General features: G+C 56.4%; 1 protein-coding gene and 1 long non-coding RNA gene across 5 annotated transcripts; one reads left to right on the top strand and one right to left on the bottom strand.

Moving 5' to 3' along the window:
* Positions 1-286: 286 nt before the first annotated feature.
* On the top strand, positions 287-5,832 carry GLYCTK (glycerate kinase). 4 transcript variants are annotated; one of them, XM_040454898.1, is made up of 5 exons: positions 287-315; positions 2,642-3,057; positions 3,281-3,432; positions 4,071-4,246; positions 4,583-5,832. In XM_040454898.1, exons 2-5 carry the CDS (start codon positions 2,681-2,683, stop codon positions 5,447-5,449), a joined length of 1,572 nt encoding a protein of 523 aa, XP_040310832.1. In that variant the 5' UTR covers positions 287-315; positions 2,642-2,680; the 3' UTR covers positions 5,450-5,832. The 4 variants fall into 4 exon arrangements, with proteins under 4 accessions (XP_040310832.1, XP_040310830.1, XP_040310829.1 ...); XM_040454896.1 differs by lacking the exon at positions 287-315 and adding an exon at positions 491-607; XM_040454895.1 differs by lacking the exon at positions 287-315 and adding an exon at positions 2,293-2,439.
* A 14,490-nt stretch (positions 5,833-20,322) lies between these two features.
* On the bottom strand, positions 20,323-22,364 carry LOC121016882 (uncharacterized). Its single transcript, XR_005784507.1, has 3 exons — positions 22,139-22,364; positions 20,813-21,572; positions 20,323-20,601 (listed from the first exon to the last, which is right to left on the bottom strand). It is a non-coding gene; the product is annotated as an uncharacterized LOC121016882 (long non-coding RNA).
* Positions 22,365-24,275: the final 1,911 nt, after the last annotated feature.

Here is a 24,275-nt window from a genome sequence, read left to right as displayed (position 1 = left end):
GACTGATGGGATCCTACGGGATAAAGGAGGGGACGCTTACGGCAATTGGGTGAGTCAGAGATTTTTGCCCCCGTTGCAGAGATGAAAGCAATACAGCCTGAAGGTGGCTCCACCCAAGCCTCCCAAAAGTCCGAGTGGAGGAAACGCCTTAGTTCCCACTCGCACAAACCTCACACCCCCCTCCCACAGCAGCGTGCGGCCGGCAGCACCCCAACCCCGCCCCCTCTCACCCCACACTTCCTAATTCCGCTCCGCCCTACCCGCGAGTACTTCCGGTCTCCGGCACCGGAAGCCGCGACCCAGAGCGGTGGGGCGGTAAGTCCACGGCGCGAGGGCCCACGGAAGAAGTCCTTGGGCCGGGCAGTGGCGGGTCCAGGTGGTGGCGGGCCATTATTTCTCGGGTCACTACCGGACATCACGCGGCAGCGAAGTTCCCTCGGAAAGGTCTAAGGCGCCGGTAGAGGATGACATTACTTCCGGAGCATGTGCGGGCAGGAAAAGGCCGGAAGTGGCTCCAGCCCCACTTGGTGGCGAGGAGGAGTCAAGGAGGGTCTTCTCGGTGTTTCCGGATTTATCTCTGGAGTACCTGGGAGTTTTAGGAGAGAGGGTGTGTAACTAAAGAGTAGCAAGTAAAAATACAGGACGTGCAGTTAAAATTTAATTTCAGATAGGTAACATTTTTTTTTAGTGTAGGTGTGCCTCAAATATTGTATGGAACATACTTGTATTTTAAAAATCCCTAATTGAGGGGCACCTGGGTGACTCCGTCAGTTAAGCGTAGGACTCTTGATTTCAGCTCAGGTCATGATCTCAGGATGGTGAGATTGAGCTCCCTGGTCAGGCTCTGCTGATAGGGCAGAGCCAGCTTGGGATTCTCCATCTCTCTGCCCCTCCCCTGCTCTTTCTCTCTTTCTCTCTTTTTCTCAAAAAAAAAAAAAAAAAAAAAAGAAAAAAAAAGAAAAGAAAAGAAAGAAAGAAAAGATCTGATTTATTTGAAATTCCAATACATCTTATGTTTTAACTGACAACCTTTGCCTTGAACACCCCTCTCCCCCTCCCTCCCCCGAGCTCTGGTGTACTGTGGCAAGGCCTGTGTCCATCTGGGAAAGAGGTACAAAGTTCATGCAGGCTGTCAGGCTATTGCTAGATTCTAAGCCGCTTTTGGTTCCTAGCCTAATGGGCCATCCCCAGGGGCTTCCTGGCAAAAGTTGAGCCCATTTTTCAGAGTCCATATGTCAGCACTCTCTGTGTTCCTTTTAATGCTGGAGTCAGGCAGCATTGGTCTTACGGGAAAGCTGAGAACCATGCTGGCTAAGTGGCTGAGGACTACACATTGTTAGGTTTTTTGAGTGTGGGATAAAGTGGGGCTCAGGTTTTCTGTGTTAACAGTGGGCAGCTTCAGAGAGACCAAGGATGTCAAGGGGAAAGTGTTAATCTTCTCATCCCACCTCTCATTTTGTATGTGAGGTCCAGTGAGAGAAAAGGAATTGTCTCTTTGGTAGAGCTGAAGCCTGATCCCAGCCTCCTTCCCCTGCTCTGTGCATACTTGTGCAGTCAGCTGGCAGCATTTATGGTGGGCATTGTTAAAGCAGATGCCTTTTTTAGAGATGAGCTTTTTGGGGCTTTATTGTCCCTGAATTCCTTTACAGCCTCCTGACCTTCACCCTGAGGCTACTTTAGCCTTTACCTTGCCCAGTGGGGAAAATGACTGGCCTCAGTTCTGGAAGCCTGGCCTTTCCTGTTCCAGACACTTGGCTCTCACTCCTGTGGGTGGTGTGACCCAAGACTTGTCTTGTTAGGTCAGAGTGAAAGGCATGTTCTTAGCAGAGGTGGGTCTAGCTAGCCAAGTAGGTGGAAGGGTGTCCTTTTTTGTCCTGCAGTGTGGGCCCCAAGGTATATGGCCTTATTGTGGTGTCTAGGGACTTATCTGAGGTTCCATCATGAGCCAGTCTTTGCTGCCATTTCTTGCTTGAACCCAAACCTTTTGCTGGACTGGCCTTGAGCACTGGGATTCCTCAGGCTGTGTGTCCTGAGGATGTGCTCTGGGTCTGCCTGTCAGTGCTCCTGTGAGCCTACAGCCTCCCCACACAGACCTAGGCTTCCCAGACCAGATCCATGAGCTAATGAAATTGAGCAGTCTACAGGTCATCGGGCTCAGGGTCAGTTGGTGGGACAGCCGGCAGCCTCTTGGCAACAGAAGTGGTAAACAGGCAAGGAAGGAGTGCCAGAAAGGGGTGTTGCTCCTGGACGAGGGCTTAGAAGTGAAGGGGGTGGAAAAGGGGTGGGGCGGGAGCCCAATGAGAGGAATTGCTCCCTCTATGAATGATTAACTCTCAGCCGAAGCGGGTGGCCTAGGGGAGGGCTTGGCTAACAGGACCTTTGGACCCGGGGCAGAGTGTCCAGAGGGCCAGAGTAGAGCCTGCAGAAGAGAAGGACATGGTAGGTGGCGGGCTTGGGCTCCGAGAACTGGAGTTAGATGAGGCAGCTGAGGGCCTCAGAAAGTCTTGGACTGGCAGATGGCCCATTGCAGCAGCCACTGTGGGGTCCAGCGGCCCCAAGCCCTCAGAGAGGTAGCTGTGGTGGTGGTGGTGGGGGTGACTCTGGTCTTGCAGCGGCCTTACTGGTGCTTTCTTCCCCCTAGGCAGCCATGGGTGCCAGGTGGTGCTGAGAACAGTGGGGCATGGCTGCAGTCCTGCAGGTCCTGCCCTGCTTGGCCCGAGCCCCCTTGCGCCCACTCCTCTTGGGTGGCGCAGTGGTCCGGCTGGCCAGTGGCATGGCCCTCGCGGAGCAGGCACGGCAGCTGTTTGAGAGCGCTGTGGGTGCCGTGCTTCCAGGCCCCATGCTGCACCGGGCACTGTCCTTGGATCCTGGTGGTGGGCAGCTGAAGGTGCGGGACCGGAGCTTTCAGCTGCGGCAAAACCTCTACCTGGTGGGCTTTGGCAAGGCTGTGCTGGGCATGGCAGCTGCAGCTGAGGAGCTACTGGGCCAGCATCTCGTGCAGGGTGTGATCAGCGTTCCCAAGGGGATCCGTGCTGCCATGGAGCATGCTGGCAAACAGTAAGGAGACTTGGGGGGCTGCTGCCCACTGTCCATCGGGCGGGGAAGCTAAGCCAAACTCAGGCCCCATCGGGCCTCCCTCCCTCACCAGCATCCCTTTCCTTTTGGGTCTAGATTAGCTCCAGGATGGGTGCCAGTTGGCATCCTTCACCTGTACAGCTGGGAAATCAGGTGGAAGGAGAGGAGCTCACCCCATCTCTTGCTGTCTGTTCTGTCTCTTCAGGGAGATGCTGCTGAAGCCACACAGCTGTGTCCAGGTATTTGAGGGCGCAGAGGACAACCTCCCAGACCGTGATGCACTCCGGGCCGCACTGGCCATCCGGCAGCTGGCTGAAAGCCTCACGGCTGACGATCTACTGCTTGTGCTCATCTCAGGTATGGGTGCCAGATTGGCTCATTCAGGACAGTTTGGGGGATGGTGGTGGTGGTTCCAAATACCAGGTCTGTGAGAGATGGTTGGTCTGAGCCCTTGGGGTCACAAGAGCAAGGGAGGCAGTAAGGAACCTGGATGGCTGACCCCCAGGTGGCCCTGGGTATTGTATCTGGCCTCCCCGGAGCTGTGGGGTCCTCCCCTGACTGACCCTGTTGGGTGACCATGAGGGGGTACATAGGGAACATCTAACTCAGGGTGTTGCAGGGAAAATGTCCGTGCTGTTGCTGCTCTCTTGCCAATGTGATCTGGGGCTAGAACCCAGGTCTCTAGCTCCCACGGAGCCCCTCCTTGGTCTCACTGTCTCCTCCTGGATGAGGGGCAGCCCCTATTCCAAGTTCTTACGGAATAGTTCTCTTAGTGCCTGTTTGGGACCTAGGCTACCCTAAGGCAGGGCACAGCCTCAGGGGCCCAGGGTGTGGTGACTGTACACACAGTCACTGCATGTCCACACGGGGGCACCCTAACCCCACTTTTCCAGCATCCCCTTCCCTAATGTGGGCACTGTCTGCCTGCTTCCCTGAGTGGGGAGGTTCCTTTGCAGTTCTGTCCCATCTGCCCAACTTCTTCACTGTCTCTGCAGGTGGGGGCTCAGCCTTGCTGCCAGCCCCTATCCCACCCGTCACACTGGAGGAAAAGCAGACACTCACCAAACTGCTGGCGGCCCGTGGAGCCAACATCCAGGAGCTGAACACAATCCGGAAGGCCTTGTCCCAGCTCAAGGGTGGGGGGCTGGCGCGGGCTGCCTACCCTGCCCAGGTACGTGGGTTGCTTCTACCCCAGGCAGCCCTGGGCTGGAGGAGCCCACATGCACCAGGGAGATGAAAGCCTAGAACAGCAGACAGATTGGCAGGGGCCTGGTGTGGGAGTCCACAGGGCTAGCTGAGAGGGGCCTCAGAGAGGAATGGGGGGGGGGTCCAAGTGGCCACATGTTCTACAAACCCCCTTGAGAGGGGTTAGAAGTGGGTAAGAAAATGCACTGGGCAGTGTGAGGGTGTGTGAATACATGGTAGGGGGCGTGTGGTGGTTTATCCTCAGTGGCTGTAGGGTGAGGGCCAGGAGGGACTAAGCCTTGCTTCTGCGACCCCACCCCAGGTGGTGAGCCTGATTCTGTCAGACGTGGTGGGGGACCCTGTGGAGGTGATCGCCAGCGGCCCCACTGTGGCTAGCGTCCACAACGTGCAAGATTGCCTGCACATCCTCAATCGCTACGGCCTTCGTGCTGCCCTGCCACGTTCCGTGAAGACTGTGCTGGCTCGGTCTGACTCTGACCCTCATGGGCCACACACCTGTGGTCACGTACTCAACGTGATCATTGGCTCCAACGCGCTGGCGCTGGCCGAGGCCCAGCGGCAGGCTGAGGCGCTGGGGTACCAGGCTGTGGTGCTGAGCGCAGCCATGCAGGGCGATGTGGAAAGTATAGCCCGGTTCTACGGGTTGCTCGCCCAGGTGGCTGGAACCCGCCTCACTCTGGCTGGGGCTGGAGCCTCTGCGGAGGAGGCTGAACTACTCCATGAGCTGGCAGCTGAGCTCCAGCTCCCAGACCTGCAGCTGAAGGAGGCTCTGGAGGCTGTGGTGAGGGCCAGGGGCCCCGTCTGCCTGCTGGCTGGTGGTGAGCCCACAGTGCAATTGCAGGGCTCAGGAAAGGGTGGCCGGAACCAGGAACTGGCCCTGCGTGTTGGAGTAGAGCTGGGACGACGGCCACTGGGGCCTGTAGATGTGCTGTTTTTAAGTGGTGGCACCGATGGGCAGGATGGCCCCACAGAGGCTGCTGGGGCCTGGGTCATGCCTGAGCTGGCCAGCCAGGCTGCCGCTGAGGGCCTGGACGTGGCCACCTTCCTATCTCACAATGACTCACATACCTTCTTCCGTTGCTTTCGTGGTGGGGTGCACCTGCTGCACACAGGGCTGACTGGCACCAATGTCATGGATGCCCACCTCCTGTTCCTGCGGCCACGGTGATGGTGTAGGTTGTGTTTTAGGAGTACAGAGGAGGCCTACAGGACAGCATCCTGGGGCCGACCAGGGTTGGTCCCCAAGGCCTCACCAGGCCTTAGGGTTCCTTCTTTCCTTGGCCCAGGCTTCCTGGTTGGCCCTTATACCTCACACCCATGGCTTCTGCTCTGTGTTCATTCCTCCAACCGGACTGGCAGATGGGGGCTCTCTTCTCCCTACTTTCTGCTGTGGACAGATAGCAGGTATCTCTGAGGACTGGGATGAGCCCCTTAGCCAGTTTGCTGTTCCCAGTCTTCTCCCCACCCACCCCCAGGCAGCCCCTCTGCTGAGCTCTTGAGTGTCCTTTCTATGGGGTAAAGCAAGGACTGCAAATAAAAAGAACCACACTATGGGTTCTCCATGTGTTTTCCCTCTGAGCGAAGACTCACCCAGAACTGCTGGGAAGGGGAGTGGGATCAGCCTGCAGCCCCAGCGCTAAGACCCTACAGGAGTTCCCCACACCCCGCTTTGCAGGGTATACTCAGCACTTGCTTCACTTAAGAGCCTAGGAAGGTTGAGCCTGGCTTCTGACACATTCAATGGGGACAAGCAGAGAGGGTGGACAGGCCTAAGGACTGCAGAGTGTGGGGTCTGAAAGCAACTGGCCACCTATCCAACTGTGACTCCCCTGTGGCCTCCCTGTTGCAATCTCCAACTTCTGCTTGCTGTGTGCCTTGCTGGGTGAATGCTTACTACTCACTAAGTCTGTCCTTCCCTTCTGTGTTTGGAAAACCCTTAGGCACAGACCACACCTTCTTTGGTTGATCTGCCCTTTGTTTGCCCACGGGCTACTCTCAGCCACATAGGATTCTGGACCTTGTTTTCTTGTGTCAGGCCCATTTTTCCAGGTGGAACATCCCAGTTCCTTTAGCTGCTCCTCTGGGACACAGTCCAGTTCCCAGTGCCAGCCTTGCAGTGGTGGTCTCCAGCGCTGAGATAGTGGGTCAGAGTACTGATGGGATCCAGCAGCCCACCTGCCCATTCTCCTGTTACAGTTGGCCAGGGAAGAGGTCAGTGGGGGTGGGGGTAGGGAGAGCAACAGAGGAAAGGTTCCCTTGGCTAGGCTAGCAGCTACCTCTCTTTGGGCCCCCTTGCTCAGGATCCGAGCCCTCGCTGGCCGCCCCCGCCGTGCGCCACGGCTCCAATCCCTATATGAGTGAGCAGTAGAATCACATAGGAATAAAAAGCCATAGAGAACAGCGAGGCCTGGGGCTGCTCCTGCTGGCCCCCTCGTCCACCCCAGCTATCCCTTCCTCTCTGAGGGTGTGAGGAGCTCTGGGCCAAGGCTGGCATGCTCTCCCCCTGGGAAGAGCCTCCCTTACCCACTTGGGCTCTGGACAGCCCAGCTTGCAGACTGTTCATGACCTGGGGACAAGGTGAAGTCAACAATGTGAGCCAGGCTCTGGAGGCCAGGGAGGCTTAGGGAAGAGGGGAATTTGCACCCCTCTGTGATGCAGGGCACCGTTTCCTTTCTTGGCATGGAGTTCCCACTGACTGGGGGGGAGGGGGGGATGTCATAGTCTAGGGAATGTTGCCCCCACGTGGCAATGCCTGTGCCTTGTTGCTCCTCTGGTAACCTCTAGATATGCCCTGTCTGTGTCAATCCTTGCCTATGCGGACATGACTGTTGGTGCTGGGTGTCAAGTTCCAGGCAAGAGCAGGATAGGAGGGCAGGGCCTTGTCTGCCTTGTCTATGGCGCGTGTGTGTGTGTGTGTGTGTGTGTGTGTGTGTGTGTGTGTGTTGGCATGTGAGCACACAGATGTGGGTGGCCGGGGATAGGGATGTGCTGCTTTGTACACTAGGTCTCTTGCATGCCTGCTGAGGGGTCTGGGTGTGGGTGGGGTCTCACCGGAGGTCTCTCCTGTGCTGCTTTGGCCCTTGCCCTACACCTATGTTTGTGGGGGCTGGGAGGCTAGGGGCTGGATTGGGCCTGGCCCATTAGATTTGCTCATTTGGTATCCCCAAGATGAGAAAAGATCTACTTGGCCTCAATCTAGATGCAAATACAAGATAAACGCTGTATGGTGACTGTTCAATAGGACTTAACTATTTGCTCCATAAATTTCAGTTATGGGTCATAATTGCTCCCATCCTGTGGTTCTTTGCTTCTGTCTGTCCTGGCTCAGGTTCCTCTTGCCCTTGTGCCCACCTCATTTCCATTCCCAGCTGGAGGCACTTGCTATGTAGGGTGCCCCCCTCCCCCACTGCTGCCACCTTTATAGGCCCTTTCATTCCCTGTACTTGGCATGAACTGAAAACAGCTGGGCAGTGCACCTGGACAGCCCTTAGGTGTCAGCTAGCCCAAATCCCTTTGTTTTATAGCTGGAGAAACAGGAGAGGGAAGGTGGCTTGTCTGGGGCTGCACAGCAAGTCTGCCACAGAACCAGAAGGAAAGCCTGGTCAGGACCTGCTTGCCCACTCACAGGGGCTCAGAGACCCTGGGACCCAGAGAGAGCTCAGCCAGAGTCAGGGATCCACTCTTGCTTCCCTGCTGCTTCTCCAGGGCTTGCAGATGGTGACATGACTACCCTTGGGAACCATAAAACAGATTCGTCAGTCCCTTCCTGGTGCAGATTCCACATTCCACTGTGGGTACAATTTGGTAGAAAACCACCTGCAGTTGGGTGATGGGCTTCTACACAGGTGTGCGTGTGCATTCATATGCATATCCATATGGGTGTGTGTGGGGGGACACGTGTGGGCACGTGTGTGTCCAGCTTAACCCACAGCCAGTTCCTGAATGGGCCTCTGAGTCATGCTCTGCTCCATCCTAGGGTGAGGACACAGTTTGGTGTGGTTACCTACTGGAGATCTGGTCAAGCAAGGAGGCCATAAAGGCTGGCAGAGGCCAATTGGCAAAGGGCGTTGTGTGCCTGGCTGGCTGAAAGGTTGGACTTCACATTGACAGTGGTGGCAAGCCTCATGGTGATTTTGGCAAGGAGCGATGCTGGGAGGCTGTTTCATGACAGATGCTGAGGCCTTCCTTACTGCAGGGGTGGGGGATGCCTGGGGATGTGCAGGGAGGTGGAGGAGGTGCCACAAGTGAGGGAGAGGTGCATCCTCTCAGTAAGGCCTTGGTGCTCACTGACTGAGGCCCTCTGGCACTGGGCTGGCACTCACAGGGGCTGGTATTTGAGTTTTAAATGGCTTCTGGGGTGCACAGTGTCCTGAGAGGTCACAGAACCAATGTATGGTGGCGGGGGGTGGGGCGGTCAGCTGAGGCTAGAGTAAGCTGACCCAGCCTGGGAGAGAGCCCCCTCGTGTCTCAGAAAAAAAAATGGAGAGGGCAGTCTGATCCCTCTGGATCTGGAGCATGTGTGAGGGACATGATGAGGCCCAGATTGCAGTGGGGGAGACCTGGCTTCACTGCGGGCTAGGAGTCCCTAGCTGAGTGAGAGAATTTGGGGTGTGCTAGGGGAGAGCAGGGGGTGTGTAGGGGTGGGGGGATACTGACAGACCACTCAGGGTAAAGCCAATGGCTTAGGCAGGCCACTGCATGAGAGTGGGGTCACAGAGCTGTGGTGAGCTGAGTCCAGGCCAGGAAGAGTGGCCTTTCTTCCTGAGACAGGGATGACTGCTCTCTGGGTAATCACTGGGACCAGTCCTGGGGCTTTGTTCTCCTACTTCCCCTGGCTTGGGTTGCCCTTGAGACTGTAGAGGCTGGATGGGTTGGGCTATGGAGGACCACCTGGGCCCTTGATACTTGATGGCCATAGTTCTGATTCCACCTCTCTGTACATGTTGGTCCATCTGGGGTTGTTGCCTGCTCAGATGAGGAGGCTCTGGCTAGGGAAGAGGGCAAGGGAGAGTTAGCTCCTGGAAACAAGTACCCCATCTGACCAGTCCTAGGGGGACAAATACCACTGGCAGCTCTGCCTTATGGGTCACTACCCCCCACAATCTTGTCCACTGCTGACTCCTTGAGGGTTCAGGCAGCTGTGGGACCTGTCTCTGCCCTGGTCAAATAGCCAGAGGCTGGACCCCCAGGATGCATCCCACTGCGAAGATCCACCCCCTGGCCCCTGCATACTCCCAGCCTTTCCTGTCTCTCCTCTGGCAGCCAGCAGAGCCACCCTGCTGGCCTCTCTGGAGAAGTGTGAGCAACACACTCTGTCCCCGTGTAGCTCTGCCTTTCCATCCCTAGCTCCAGCTGAGAAGGGGGCGGGGCTCCGGCAGTGGCTTCTGCCCCCTCCATCCACTCCCACCCACCTGCCCAGCTTCAGGGTCTCTGGATCTCCTGGTAGCCCTGGGTCATCTCCAGTAATTGCACTTGTAGTCTCACGAAAGAGCCAGGGCTCTGTCTCCACCTATTCTCTTCCTCCCCCTGCCCCCCACTTTCCTCCCTGTCCAGTTCAGGAAGCTGACCGCAGGAACATCTCTGGGCTCTGGCCTGAATCCCTACTGCTCGCTACCGTGGGTGAAGCCATCCTGGGGTTCCTATTTTGAGGGAGTTGGTCAGAGACCCCTAGCAGAGGGAGAAGTGCCCCTCCCCGCATGTACCTCTGTGGGTCTGGTGGTCAGGAGCATGGGGTGAAAACAGCCAGACTGTGGCAGGGGGCAGATCTCTCCTTCTCTGCCCACACCCCCCACCTGGGCAGTGGGAGCAGCCCAGCACATCCCTGACCAGCAACCAAAACCCCAGCAGGGACAGACACTTCAAGGGTCACAGCCCTGTGGGCAACCTCACAGCCACAGCCCTGCCAGAGGCAGGGTTCAGAGCCCTGGACTCCAGGACTGGGCATACACTCGAACCTTCAGGAGTGGCTACTCCGGGCAGACCAGCCCCCGCCCACCCAATCAGGCCCCCCTGCGGGTCCCCCTCAGCCCAAGGCCACCGGCAGAAGCCAGGCACCAGGTCAGGGAAAGAGCCTGCCAGCTCCCGAGCAGCTTTGCCCCTGGCAGCCAACTGGCTGCCCCTCTGCCCTCGGGTCCTGCTGACCACCAGGGCATCAGGCACTCCAACTGCTGTGCCCGCTGCCCCTGGCCGGGAGGCGCCGCACCGGACTGCCGGCGTCCCCACCTGCCCGCCCCCCAAAGCTCTGGCTGCCGCGCCCGGCGTCCCGGCTCCCCGCTCACCTCGGTGGCGGTGGCGCTGTCTCCGCACCAGAGGCACTGCAGTGTGGGAACTGTCCCGAGGAGCCAGTTCTCCGCTGAAACAAAGAGGTGGGGGAGAGAGAGGGGGGCAGCGGGAGAGGGAGAGGGTGAGTGAGCGGGAAGGAGCGGAGGCTGGAGGGGAAGAGAGAAGGGAGAGGGTGAGGGAGGAGTCGGGAGGGAGGGGAACGCAGGGAGATCGCGCCTGACTCCCGGGACTGTAGGGCCGGCGCGGAGGGGAGAGGAAGTGGGGAGGGGACCCGAAGGGGAGAGATTGTTCGAGGGGCCGCGCAGTGAGGGGCGTGGGCCAGAGAGGGAGCCGGGTGACAGGCAGGGCTGCGGGCGGCTGCGGGCTGGGGGCTGGGCCGGGTGGGGTGGGCAGGGGGCCCCACCCGTCCTCTGCCTGCTCTGGCACTTGGGTGGGCAAAGGCCACGAAGAGGAATGGGAGGGAGAGGTGGGCCGACAGGCGAGGGCTAAGGGGCTGGGCTGGTGGGTGGGCTGGCTGGGAGGACGGGGCCTGGGGACAAAGGCGGGAGAAGAACAAAGGTGTCCGAGTGGAGGAATCAGCCCCTGCTGACCTCTGGGTGCCGCAGTTCTGAGCGTCCTGGACAGAGTCTCCTGAATGGAGGGCAGGTCCACTCTGGGGCGGTCCAGGCTCTGAAGTGGCAGCCTGAGGTCAAGGGAAGAGGGGATGGGCTATGAGAGTGGGCAGGGCCCCTTCCTTCTGAGAGAGTTCGGAACACAGCGGCTGCAGGGACTGACCACATATCAGGATGACTGCGTTGCTGTCTCTTTGCGGGAGGGGATGGTTGATGGGGTCTGAAGCTTGGCCCGAGAGCCGGGTGGGGCAAGTCCCCTTTTAGGGAAAAGCATTTGGGATTTGGGGATGCAGGGGAGGTGGAGGGGTGGTGGGCACCGTGGGGGAAGGGAAGGGATGGGGATGAAGGGTGTGGGGAGCTGGGGACATTTCGGGGATGAGGCCGGGCAGGTCCAGAGCTCTGCCCCTCAACAGGCCCATCAGCAGCAAAGGCCTCCCTCTGCACACCCCAAAGTTCTGCCAGGGACGGGAGAGGATAATGAGCCACTTCCCTTCTAAGCACTGCTGTGACAGGCAAGGGCACCAGGGAGGCTAGTATGGGCTGCTCAGGCACAAGTCTGTGATAGTGCTGCAGCGGGGCAGGGAAGGCCGGCTGGCCTTAACCAGAGCTGTCCCATCCCTGTCTGGTCCTGGGTACGGTGCCCTGGGCTGGCCCAGTCTCCTTTCATGCCCAGAGGCACAGAATACCCTCCTAAGCCTTCTGACCAAAAGAAGTTCCTCTTCTTGTCCCACTGGAGACTCCTTATAGAAATTCCAGAGCACTTTCATTCTCTGGAGAGCAGGAGAAGGGGAGGGAGCCGTGGGCTGGCCTGATGCTATGACTGAAAGAGAGGAAGACACTCAGGGGGGGGGGGCCCGATCCCACCCTGCACGGAAAGGGTGAGAGCTACATGCCTCTTAGTCTCTGCATAGCCCTACTCCCTACCACCGCCTCAGGGAAGCCCACCTAGCCCCACCAAGCAGGGCCGCATCAACCCAGCTGCCACTGGTCTAGCTACACCTTCCAGTAGCCTGGAATCTAGAGAAAGGAAAGAATCTTCCTCCCCCCTTTTCCTCTCTCCCTCCTTTCCTTCCATCCTTTGTTCCCTCCTTCCACTTTTTATTTAGAAATAATTTCAAACTTACAGAAAAGTTGTCAAAATAACAATAGTCTAAGACGCATATACCCTTTTTGGCCATATGCAACTATTGTTAATATTTTGCTTCACTTGCTTCTGTATGTATTTGCCCTGTGTGTGTGTGTGTGTGTGTGTGTGTGTGTGTGTGTGTATGTGTGTAAGAAAGAGAGAGAAAGAGATCATAATTTTTTTCTTGACCATTTGAGAGTAAAGTTACAGGCATGATGGCTGAAAGGATGGTTTCCTATCTATTTCTGGCTCCTGGAGCCAGTCTGAGGAAGCCCAGGCCACATTGTGTGGAGTGAATGAAGGTCTGGAACAGGCAAGGAATGAGCAGACATCACCTACTAGGAGCTCGAGGCCTGGAGAACTGGAGGCCCTTGGCCAAGGCCACCTGAGAGTCTGGCTGGTCCAGGGCTAGGCACCACTCATTTTCTGCTCCTTCGGCCTGAGAAGCAGGGAGCCATTGCCCACCAGAGCAAGCCTGTGGTGTCTGCTGGGTGTGGAGCTGCAGCATATGTCTGTGGAGCTGGCAGGAGGCGGGTGGGGTAAAGCTGGGAGAGCAGGGATGCCCACGCTGTGGCAGCTGGGCACACTCAGGAGATGGGCTTGAGAAGCCTCAGCTGCTGGAGGCCCTAGCCCCAGGCCCAGTGCCACGGCTTTGAATTCTTGCCTTTGGACCCTCTCCACGGCCCCATGAGGGACAGGGCAGGGATAGGGGCCCCCACTTGATAGCTGATCCATGCTAATTGGCTTAGATAGGGCAGAATGGGGGCCCTGGTCATGCGATGGTCTCTGACACAGGGCTGGCATTCCTTCTGTCCCCCAGTGCCCTCACATGGGTTGGAGTTCCATGTGGAGCTGTCCTTCAGATGACTTCTCTCTTATCCCTCCTAACGCCCATCTGAAGGTTACGGTTAAGTGTGGCATTTAAAAATCACATGGTGAGGGGCGCCTGGGTGGCTCAGTCAGTTAAGCATCTGACAGTTGATTTCGGCTCAGGTCATGATCTTAAGGTTTGGTTCATGAGTTCGAGCCCTGCGTCGGGTTCTATACTCATGGAGCCCGCTTGGGATTGGCTCTCTCCCTCCTTCTCTGCCCCTCCTCCACTTGTTCTCTTGTTCTTTCTCTCTTTCTCTCTCTCTCAAAATAAATAAGTAAACTTAAAAAAAAATCACATGGTGAGGGACACCTGGCTGGCTCAGTTGGTGGAGCATGTGACTCTTGATCTCGGGGTCATGAGTTCAAGCCTCATGTTGGGTGTAGAGCTTACTTAAAAAAAAAACCAAAACACAACAACAACTAAAACCTCTTGTATCAAGTACAATAAAATGAAATGAAATGAATGTCATAATAATAAACTTATAAATTTGGGGGGGGGGAAATCACATGGTGAAAGATGATCTGAGCTCTGAAGCCCTGATTTCCTCTCCCTTATAGGTGAATTCCTCTTCCTCCATGAAGCCCTCCAGACTTCCTTAGATCTTCCCACATCACACGACTTCTGGGGAATGCCAGCCCTGTTTGTTCCTTTACTGGTTCACACTGGTGCTGTATCAGGGCCTAGGGCTTTGCTCTGTCATCAGCCTCCCTCCTTCCTGCTGCCCCAGGCCAGGCATATAACTGATGCCCCATAGATGGATGGCAGTGGCATGGTTAGTCCTGCCAGGATATTGATTCTCTCTGATGCCCCTGTGCCCACCATCTGAGAGTCCACAGGCTCTGGGCTGGCTGAGGTGGTGGTGGGGTTGGGCAAGGGGATCTACCCGAGAGAGGGAAAAGGCTTGTTTAAGGCTAAGCCTGTTAGGGCAACAGCAGGCCTCCGGCTTGGGTCTCCGACCACCTATTTAGCACCTTGTGCTTCTTCCCCTGGAGCACGGGCAAGCCTGTCCGGGGTGGAGGCGAAGGGTGCTCCCCAAACCCTTGGGTGATTGCAGGACCTGTAGAACCAAGGGAAGAAATGCATCCCCTACCTCTGTTACCCCCAGCCCACCTATGTGAACGCCCAGGGTATACCGGCCTCCTCTCCCGCTGCCCATCCCCCAAAGAGATTTCTGCCAATTAGCACATACACTATTTACTTAATTAGGGTAATGACATAATTAGTGTAAGTTGGGCTCCATCACATGGCTTCAACATGCAATTAGGAGCCGTCAGCGGGAGGCGACATTGTGGAAAAACTCATTCAATTTTGGTTCCAGCATGGAGGCTGGAGCAGCTGCCTCTGCTTGGGAGGCAGGCAGGCAGCAGCCACTGTGTGTGTGGGGTGATTGTAGGCAGCCACAGACAGCATAGGACAGGAGAGTCAGTGGGGGTGGGGGGGCAGAATGGCAGTTGCCAGGGCTGAGGGTGTCCCTGGCCAACCCTGCCTCTCCCATCGCTTACAGATGCCGTCACCCCCAGGACCCCAGGGCAGGGCAGGGGCTCTGGCTTGGCTGGGGTGACTGAGACTGGGAGCCTGAGCACTCCAGGCCCTTCTGCCCCTAAGATGCCACCCTTAGCAGGATGTGTCTTCTCTCTTCAGGGCTTTGCTGCTCACAGGAGCCACCGTCTCATATCCACTGGCCTGGTGGCTGCTCATGGTGGCCCAATGAGGCCACAGACTGGAAGAACTGGAATGACTACTATTATCCTCATTGGACTAGTAGGGAAACTGAGGCTCAGAGCAAGCGAGGTGGTAGAGCCAATCATGGCAGCGCTGACCCTAAGAGGCAGCCCAGCATGGCTGGAGACTTCTCAAGCCCAGGCAGATCACCCTCAGCCTCAGGGAGGTCTCCTGCTCCATAGGCTCCTTTTTCTGAGAGGGGGCAGAGAATCATAGGGGTCCCCAGACTGCTGCTCCCTCAGCTTCCCCTCCCTTGCACAAGGCTGGGAGGCAGGGAGACCATCCATGGCTTTCCCTTCCCCTTAGTGAGCCTCCCAGCTTTCCTGGGCAGTGGGAGCAGGCAAGTGAGGGAAGATGGGAGGCAGTGCCACCATTTGTGCCAGGAGGGAAACTGAGGCTCTGGGGCCACCAAGAGGAACCTAAATCAGGCCTCAGCAATCCTACTCCCTGCCTGGCTCAGTCACCTGGGCTATCCTCTCCCCCAGGCATCAGTTTCCCTGTGTGAAAGGAGAGAGTCTATGACCCATGGTCTCACACATCCTGGGACTGTCCAGAACCCCCCCCCCCCGGGAAGGTGGAGCCCACCTTGACATCTGTTTAACCTCCTTCTAAATTATGTCATCATAGCTGTCCCTCCCCTTTATGTCCCACTTGGGCCCTGCCTAGTGGTCGGGGCCCCTGGGGAGACAGCTCTGACTGGCAATTCTGCCTGTTCCAGGCTGGGCTTCCTGCCCTTCTGAACTGGGGAATCCCCTGGGCTCTGGGGGCCATCTTAGACTCTCCCAATCAGTGATGCCCCATCTTATAGGTGATACCCCCAGATGGCTGGATTCTGCTCTTATCTGACCTCCTCCCTAGGTCTACAGCAGTGTGGTCAGAGTGGGGCTGACTTGTTTGCTAATTGCTGACTATGGACCAAACACCTTGGGCCTGGCTACTGGGGCAGAGATGGGAAGGGATGGGCAGACAGAGGTGAGGGTAACTACCTCCAGGGGATTATGACCTCAGAGTTCAGACAGACTCAGGCCTAAGGAGTGTCCTCCAAAGGGTAGGCAAAGATAAGTGCCAGGAAGAGCCAAGACTAAGGGCCACACTGAGTAGAGATCTGACCCTCTCCTTCTGGTCAGGAAGAGCAGCACCTGCCAGGCCTGGGGGAGGCAAGGCTTTCAGTCCACAGAAGATGTACTTCGGGTACCAGTGTGAGTAGAGGCTGGGAGGCCAGAGTAGGTGAGGGGATGCCATCCTCAGGCATGAGGTATTCGGGTAGGCTCTGGGGAGCTGGAGGAAGGGGCTGGGGACTCTGGCTGTTTGTGGGAGGGTCAAGGAATTCTCTTAACATCCGTTCAACAAAAAGTCCCCTTTACGTGTTAGGCATATGGTGTTCTAGGCTGGGAATTCAGTAGGGACCAAGACAGATGCAATCCCTGCCCTCTGGAGCCTATACTTCAGTTGTGAGAGACAGGAACAGTATCATGCAAGTGTGATGCAGAAGATCCTACTGCTCAGAGTGTGGTGCTAGGGCTGGGGGACACGTTAGGCCAGGGAAGGCTACGGTGACATTTAAGCCAAGATCTTAGGGATCCAGAGATTTGGGGAAGAGCATTCTAGGCAGACGAGCAGCAAGTGCAAAGTCCCTGAGGCATTGAAGAACAATTCACATAACTGGGGCAAGGAAAAGAGAAGAAAGGAGGTGGATGAGATCAAGGAGGCAAGCAGGCCCCTACAGCTCAGGCTGAGGCCCATGGACTTATTCTGTGCGTGATGGGAAGTCGTTAAAGGGTTTAAACTGGGAACTGATTTTTAAAAATCACCGTGGCAGCAGTGTGAAGGCTGGAAGACCAGGGCACGGCTGTCCAGATGGTAGAGGATGATGGCCGGGACTGGGGTGCTTGCTGGGAGGGGGCAGGAAGATGGCACCTGGGATGTGGTTTGGAAGCAGGGCCAACAGGACTCCTGATGGTTGGCTGTGAGGTGCCAAGGTTGTCAGGGCAGCTCTTCGCTTCCTGGCTTGAGCACATGATCCAATGGCGTGGCCATTTTCCGAAGAGGGGAATAGTGGGAAGAACTGGCTAGTGAGAGGTAGATCGACTGCTGGATAGGGCTGGAGGCACCAAGGAGATAGTTGTCAGGTTTAAGTCTGGAGTTCCAGAGACAAAGGGAGCTGACTCATCTTTAGCAGAGACACAAGAACCAAGGTTCCCATCCAGCCCCAGGAGCCCAGAGATTCAAATGAGCCAACCATCTGGAAGCCCCCAGAAGGACCAAAGCAGGGGCCAGCTGGGAAGGACCCTGCTTTCAATGCCTCCTTCATATCTGCCGGGTGAGCCAAGACCACCTCAGCTCACCCCAAGGCTGCAGAAGTAAGCCGATTCCACAAAGTTGGCTTTTCTGAGCCAAGGTCCAAATGGGCTGGATGGTGTTGCCTTGGAAACCCTGGAGGCCAGCTGTCCAGGTGATCCTCTGCCCTCCCCTACCAGGCCTGGTGTGGGAGGGTCTAGAGCCCACCCTTACAGGATCCCACCATGGCTTAAAATGCTCCTTCAGAGTGTCTGGGACTACTCCCCTCTATCACCACGAGTTAGCTGTGTGTCCTCAAGTAAGCCACTGACGTCTCTGGGCATCGGCCTCCCCACTGGAGGCAGTTGGAGGAGTAATTCCCTTCAGCCTCAGCTGAGGCAGGACAGCCAGAATGATGGGGCTGGGGGAGGGGCACTGTCCCTACACATGTGGCCCATGGCCCCTGCCTCACTCCCCTGTCCAGACTCTCAGTTCCTTGGGGCCCACTCATGGCAGACGGGCATCACTCCTGGGTATCCCTTCTGCAGGGAGAGGAGGTGGCTGCTACCACCAAAGCCGTCCTCCAGGTCCCTCGCTCCTCCATGCCAAGCACATTAGGGGATAATTAAGTAAAAATAGGTCTTCCGACCAGTGTAGCTCATTAAGGCCTAATTAAGTTAATTAGTTCCAGGTGTGGATGGCGAGGCTCAAGTGAGGCGACGGCTGTTTGCTGTAATTGCATTTTCGCTGCAGCAGCGGTGGCGGCGGCGGTAACTGTGGTGGCAAAGGCGGTGGCTTCCTCTGAGGCCTGGAAACCCGCCAGGGAGGTCGGGGAGGGGTCTGGAGCAAGCAGGCCTGGACCACCCACAGAGAGCTGTATAGCCAGAGGTTCCAGGTCAGCAGGCCCCAGGGAAACCTGCACTCTCTGCAGGGATGGTGCGAGGCTGGGGGAGCCAGGGGAGGGGGGAGTACAAGGCCACCAACAGGCATCCTCCCCCCTGGCTGAGAGTGGCGGGTGCAGGTGCATCGTGGCTTGTCCTTTGGATTCCCTCACACCCATGGTGGTCCCCAGGAAGACTGGCAAATGGCTTTGCTAAAGGGGAATGTGTGACTCCGAGGCGGTGGTGAGACCTATAGGAATCCACCTAAATCACCCCCTCCATTTGGCTCGAGTCTCTAACTCCTGTTCCTTTCTGCTGCAGGTGCGTGGCTCTGAGACCCTCTCTTTGTGGTTCAAGGCAGGAGTGGGGCCACACAAGTCTGGGGTCTCTGCAGGGGACCTGCTGGCCTCATCAGTCTCCTGCCCCAGACGTCTCCCCAAACCCACTTCCTGCCGCAGCTTCAGGACTCACCGGTGTAGGACAGCCCTCCCAGCCTTGGTTGATGAGGCAGCATGGGGCAAGCTGAGGGCAAATACAGGCTGACAGCACGCTGCCCCCCACCCTGGCCCCCTCCACCGGGGGGAATATGTGTGATATTCCTCGGACACTCCTGGCTACCCAAGGACAAAGGAAAGGGGTTTAGGTGTTTGCCATGGTGATGTGGGAAACTAAGGCAAATGAAAAATCAAATTCCCTTATGCCTACAGCCCATTGACAGGTCCCTGCAACCAGCAGAGTGACCTCCCTCTAGGAGCTCAGCTGCCTCAAGGATGACACTTTGCTGGGGGCAAAAGAGAATCTTAGCTTAACATTATCCCAACCTCGAGGATCCTGTAAGTCTACTGTATCTCAACTGCCCCAAGATATATGCTGGCAATCATACTCCAAGCTTATGGCCCCCAGTATACATCTGAAGGGTCTCATGACTGAGGTTTTATTAAACGGTAATAAATGGTGTTTCCCTAGCAACAGCTAGCCCCTCAAAGTCCCAGAAACCTTGCTTCCAAAATTCCTTGGAGACTTACTCTATCCCTGACTGACCCCCTCCCAACCTGAGGGTATAATGATGAGTTACCCATCATGACCCCAGTGCAGCTCTCCCTGTCCTGTCCCCATGCTTTAATAAAATTACCTTTTTGCACCAAGGGCGTTTTCAAGAATTCCAAACCCCATGAATCCCCGATCACCCCAAAACTTCATCATTGGTCACATCCCCTTCACTCATCCGTTTGTTGCTCACTAGGTATCTCCTCTGTGCCAGCCAGCAGAGCCAGGGCTAGAGACACAAGGCTGGGTGGGCTAGATTGGACCCTGCCCCATGGCACCTTTGGTCTCTCTGAGGAGGCAGACATACTAATCGCCCTGGCCACATGGTTTTGTGACGGCTAGTGGAGCACAGGTGTGCTTACTCCCAACCCAGGAGGAAAGATGTCTGAGCTGCAATGAATATGATCCAGGAGAGGCGGGGGTCAGGTACCTGGGGTGTGCCAGAAGCTAAAAGGGCCTCCTTTTGGTGGGAGGGAGTGTAGAGAGTGAGGGGCCAGATCTGGGGGGGGGCCATGGAAGGGTCTGAGCAGGGCTCCGGGGTAGGAAAGGAACTGGTAACTCTTAGCTGGTGGCTGGGAGGCCAGGGAGGAGTGGCTGGACTTGAGGGATGTTTGGGGATGGAAAGAGTTGGTCGTGGTGCACTGGTTGGCTGTAGGGGTGGGGAAAGAAGAGCCCGGACCCCCTGAGGAGGGGCTTTGGGAGTGGGCTTGGGTTCTGAGACCCCACAGGGTTGGGACTAGGGTGAGGCAAGTGAAGTGCCTAGGATGCAAAATTGGGGGTATTCACTCCCGGCCTTGTGTTCCCATCTGTGCCCCATCCCTCTGAAATTTCTCACTAAGAATGTGGAAGCCACCTCTAGGGAGGAGCAAGGAGGATAATTCTGGACAGGGTGTCTCCTTCTGTCCTTAATTTTTTTTTTAAAGTATATAAACATTTTTTTAAATGTTTATTTATTTTTGAGAGGGGGAGAGGCAGAGAGAGAGAGGGACAGAAGATAAGAAGCAGGTCCTGTGCTGACAGCAGACAGCCTGATGCGGGGCTGGAAACCATGAACCGCAAGAGAGAGATCATGACCTGAGCCTAAGTCGAAGCTTAACCAACTGAGCCACCCAGGCGCCCCTCCCCCCTTTAATCCCTACTTGGGAGATGCTGCCTTCTCTGCACCCTCCAGGGCTGGGGTGGGGCTGGGATTGACCCCTTAGGATATTATATCCTCTGGACAGCTACTCCATTTCCATTCTGATGCAGGATGACAAGTGCCCCATCCGGCTTCTTCCTGCATGCCACTTATGACAGGGAGCTCCCTGCCACCTGGGCACCCAGTCCCCTGGCTCCAGCCATTATAAAAAATGTTTCACCCTGAGCCCCCAAACCTGGAGATTTGCGGTGTCTTCTACCCAGTAGTGGCCTCAGCTTTGCCTCTGACTCTTTCCCACCCCTCTGGTGGGTCTGCTGATCCCCTTTCCCAAGACAGCTTAACATCTCTGGGCTTCAGTATCCCTGTAAAAGGGGAAACAATACTAGTCAGCACCTTCTAGGGCTGGTGTGAGGATTCATGGCCTGATGTGCATAAACCTCACAACACACACCAATTCCTCAATAATGGGTCACTAACTGATAACAACCGTGAATAACTACATGGGTGGACACTGTCCTCCTCCTGGTGTGGGCTGCCCAGTGATGTAGCCTCAGCCTAGGCCCCAGAACTCACCTGTTGGCCTCAGGTTGCAGGCTCTACTGTGTCCCTCTCACATCCAACACAGACACAGGGCTAATCCCAGAGGACGATGTTCATGGGGAAGAGGGAGTAACACTTTCACGAGATGACCAAGTGGTGCTGAGTTATGGGCCTGCCCTGCTGGTGTGAATTGGTTCTCCGCTCAGTGTTCACTCCAGCTGTAGGAGCAGCCTTGGTGCCTCCTCTCCTGCCCCCTTCTCCTCAAGTCTCTCAGGGGGACGGGTGGTGGCTGAGAAGGAGGGACGCAGACCTACCCTGTCTGCCAATAGGCATCTCTGGGGCACATCACTAGACCCTGTCGTGTCTTTGGGGCTGTCCTGGTGGAGGGGGTCTCTTCTCAGCCTGAGGCGCCTGCACAGCCCGGGGTCCCACAGAGGGGGCAGTCCCAGCAGAAGCTCATTCCTAATAGGCGCAGTTGTGTGGATCATCACCAGACTCCTGCCATGAGACTGCGGTGTGGGGAGCCTGGGGCAGGAATCCCTGACTCCCCTGAAGAATCAGAAAAGCCAGCCCGGGACAGAAGGACAAGTGGTGCTGTAGCCTAGTCCCTAAAGCCATCCTGTGACCCTCCTTCTGTGCTGTCTCATTCCAGGAGCTGTGTCCACAGCTGGCTCCTGCCCCCAGGCTCTCTGCTTCTGCTCCAGGGTTGGTTCCCGGTTGAAAGTCAGAGCTTGTCAGACCGCAGTGATCGTGCTCACCAGCTCTTGGTGACCCAGGAGCTCTGGATTCCTGTCTGAGGGGCAAGAGCACCACTGAGGAGGAACTAAGGGTGCAAAGGTCCAGAGCAGCGAGGGTGGATGAAGGGATGCCAAGTCCTGGGTAGTCCGGGGGTGATTCTGGGGGAGCAGGGGATGTGGGGTGTGTGTGGGGCTGGCGAGGAGCCGGCTTTGTGCTGAGGGGGCCTTGTTCATTTTCACCCTGGCTTCAGGAGGGAGGGTTTGCTGAAGGTTCGTAGACCTCGCTTGTTTTTACAGACTGGGGGCTCAAAGAAAAGAAGGGATGTGCCCAAAGTCACATAGCAGGTGGGACCTGGGCCACCAGAGCCTGCTCCCACCCCTGCCAAATCCTGGTGACTAGGTTCCTCTCTATGGGGTATGTCAGAGGAGGGACTACCTAACCTCTGGGGTTCAACTTTATTTGGTTTAGGGGCCTGCCTTGGGGTCCTGCATCCCCAGGAGGTCTTGCTTATTGTGGCCTGATCTAGGCCAAGGCCCAGGTTTGCTCTGTGCCTTAGTTTCCCAAGTCATACAGGGGAGTTCACAAAGTGAGATTTGGCCTGTACTCTTTGCCTCTTCTCACAGTGCACAGGGGAGACGGGTGGTCCACAGCTCCGGGCAGAGAGGGGACAGGAGTGCCTGGGGCCCAGGTCACCTCCAGGCCTGTAGATCCAGCTCTGAGGGTGTAGTCAGCAGCCAGGAGAGGAGGCTGCAGGGGCTGGTGGCCAGAAAAGCCCAGGGTTTCTGGTATCTGGTGTTCTTTAACCTGCCCTCCAGCCCCCTCTGCCTTGGGTTCACGGCTTCACCCCAGCTGAGTGCATCCTGAGGCAAGGCTCTCCCCACCTCTGCTAATTATGGCTGGTCACAAAAGCTGGACCGTGACCAGACAAAGGGATAGGGATGAAAGTGCTGGTTGTCATGGCAACCTGGAGGGTTGCTGAGACCCAGGGGAGGGGCTTGGCTGTGTGCCTGAGCCCAGGCATCTGGATGACCTCTGAGCATAAGCCAGGGTGGCCCAGGGGCTCATAGGGATTCCCCCTCCTGTTCTGGGCCTACCAGAACTGGACGTACAATGGCAACTTCACCCCCTCCATGGCAACACCTGCTCCATGGGCCTCTCCCAGTGGCCCCATTATCCTGCACCTGCTGCCCCCCGTCCCACACCTGCTCCCCAGTCCAGGCGCCCTTCCCAAGGTCCCCTCTGCCCATCCCCAGGCCCAGCTGCCTGCTCTGAGGGCCAGCCAAGAGGGGCTGTGGAATCAGGAAGGGTCCCAGGGAGGGCCCTGGGCAAGGGCAGAGGGTACAGCTGCCAAGCCAGCTCTGCCTGATCAGCAGTGCACGTGCTCATGACAAGACCTCCTTCAGGGCCTCAGTCTTCTCACCCACAAAATGGGAACAGCCATTCCTGCCCTCAGGGCCTACCGAGAGTAAGTTTATTTCTGCTTGGAAGGAGATCTGAGACCAGGATGTCACCAGAGCTGGGTCAGAGTAGACAGTGAGGTTGGAAAGAGAAGAGAGAAGGGGTCGTCTTGGGTCATATTCTCAGGGCCATCTCTGTTAGACCACTTGGAGACCTGAATGTCTTCCTGTCACAGCTTGGAAGGTCACAGCTTGGAGCCCGAGAGGACATTTTCCAGGGGACCCTCAGGGTAGAGGGGATCTGGGCAGGAACCCCATCAGTACCAGGTTCTTGAGTGGCCTGTCAGGAGTACTAAGGGACACCCCTCCGCATCAGGGAGAGTGCATACTCCCAGAGAATGGCCTGAGGGGTCTCTGGTGATCCAGTAGTTCAATTCAGGTCAGGAAACTGAAATCCTAGGAGCTGTAGTTTCTGGCTGTCTGGTATCCCACCACCAGAGAGTGGAATGGAGGGATAAGAGAGCAGGAGGCGTGGCTCGCCAATGCCCCAACTGCTCCTGGAAAGGGATGGGGATTCCCATGGCGACTGGTTTTTGTCCTGTGGCTCACATTCTAGAGGTTCCCTACACCCTATGGGACAGCCCCAGTTTCTCCTCATACTTGGCTGTAACCTTGGGTGAGGCCCTTCCCTTCTTGCCACCTCGGTTTGCCCACCTGGAGAGTGGGAGCAGATTGTCAAGGAGGCGGTCAGCTCCAGCTGCTGCCCCAGCTGTTTGAAGGCTCCCTAGCCATCCTGGCCACTGATGGCCGCCCCATCTCTCTAGTGAGGAATTTCCTCCCTTGAACAAAGTATCCTTACTGACCTGTCTGGAATTTCTTTTCTCTTTTCTTTTCTTTTCTTTTCTTTTCTTTTCTTTTCTTTTTTCTCTTTCTTTCCTTCCTTCTTTCTTTCTTTCTTTCTTTCTTTCTTTCTTTCTTTCTTTTATTTCCTCCTTCCTTCCTTCCTTCCTTCCTTCTTTCCTTCCTTCCTTCCTTCCTTCCTTTCTTTCTCTCCCTCCCTCCCTCCTTCCTGCCTTCCTTTCTCTCTCTTTTCTTTCTTTCTTTCTTTCTTTCTTTCTTTCTTTCTTTCTTTCTTTCTTTCTTATTTACTTATTTTGAGAGAGAGAGCACACGTGCAGGGGAGGGGTAGAGAAAGAGAGAATACAAAGTAGGCTCTGCATGGTCAGTGCAGATCCCGACATGGAGCTCGAACTCTCGAACCATGAGATCAGGAGTCAGATGCTTAACTGCTTAATCGACTGAGCACCAGGCACCCCGACCTGTCTGGGATTTCTTACATATTCCCTCCCAGAGGTGTGGCA

This window comes from Herpailurus yagouaroundi, unplaced genomic scaffold, assembly GCF_014898765.1.
Source record: "Herpailurus yagouaroundi ecotype Mexico unplaced genomic scaffold, PumYag 213, whole genome shotgun sequence".
Lineage (NCBI taxonomy): Eukaryota > Metazoa > Chordata > Mammalia > Carnivora > Felidae > Herpailurus > Herpailurus yagouaroundi.
Note: the sequence above shows the minus strand (reverse complement) of the source record. Positions and strands in the feature narration are given on the sequence as shown.

Bases quoted from the DNA above. Each gene is read 5' to 3' on its own strand.
- GLYCTK (XM_040454898.1), top strand. From the start codon at position 2,681: ATGGCTGCAGTCCTGCAGGTCCTGCCCTGCTTGGCCCGAGCCCCCTTG. The intron at 3,433-4,070 runs GTATGGGTGCCA...CTGTCTCTGCAG, and splicing joins ACTGCTTGTGCTCATCTCAG to GTGGGGGCTCAGCCTTGCTG. The intron at 4,247-4,582 runs GTACGTGGGTTG...ACCCCACCCCAG, and splicing joins GGGCTGCCTACCCTGCCCAG to GTGGTGAGCCTGATTCTGTC.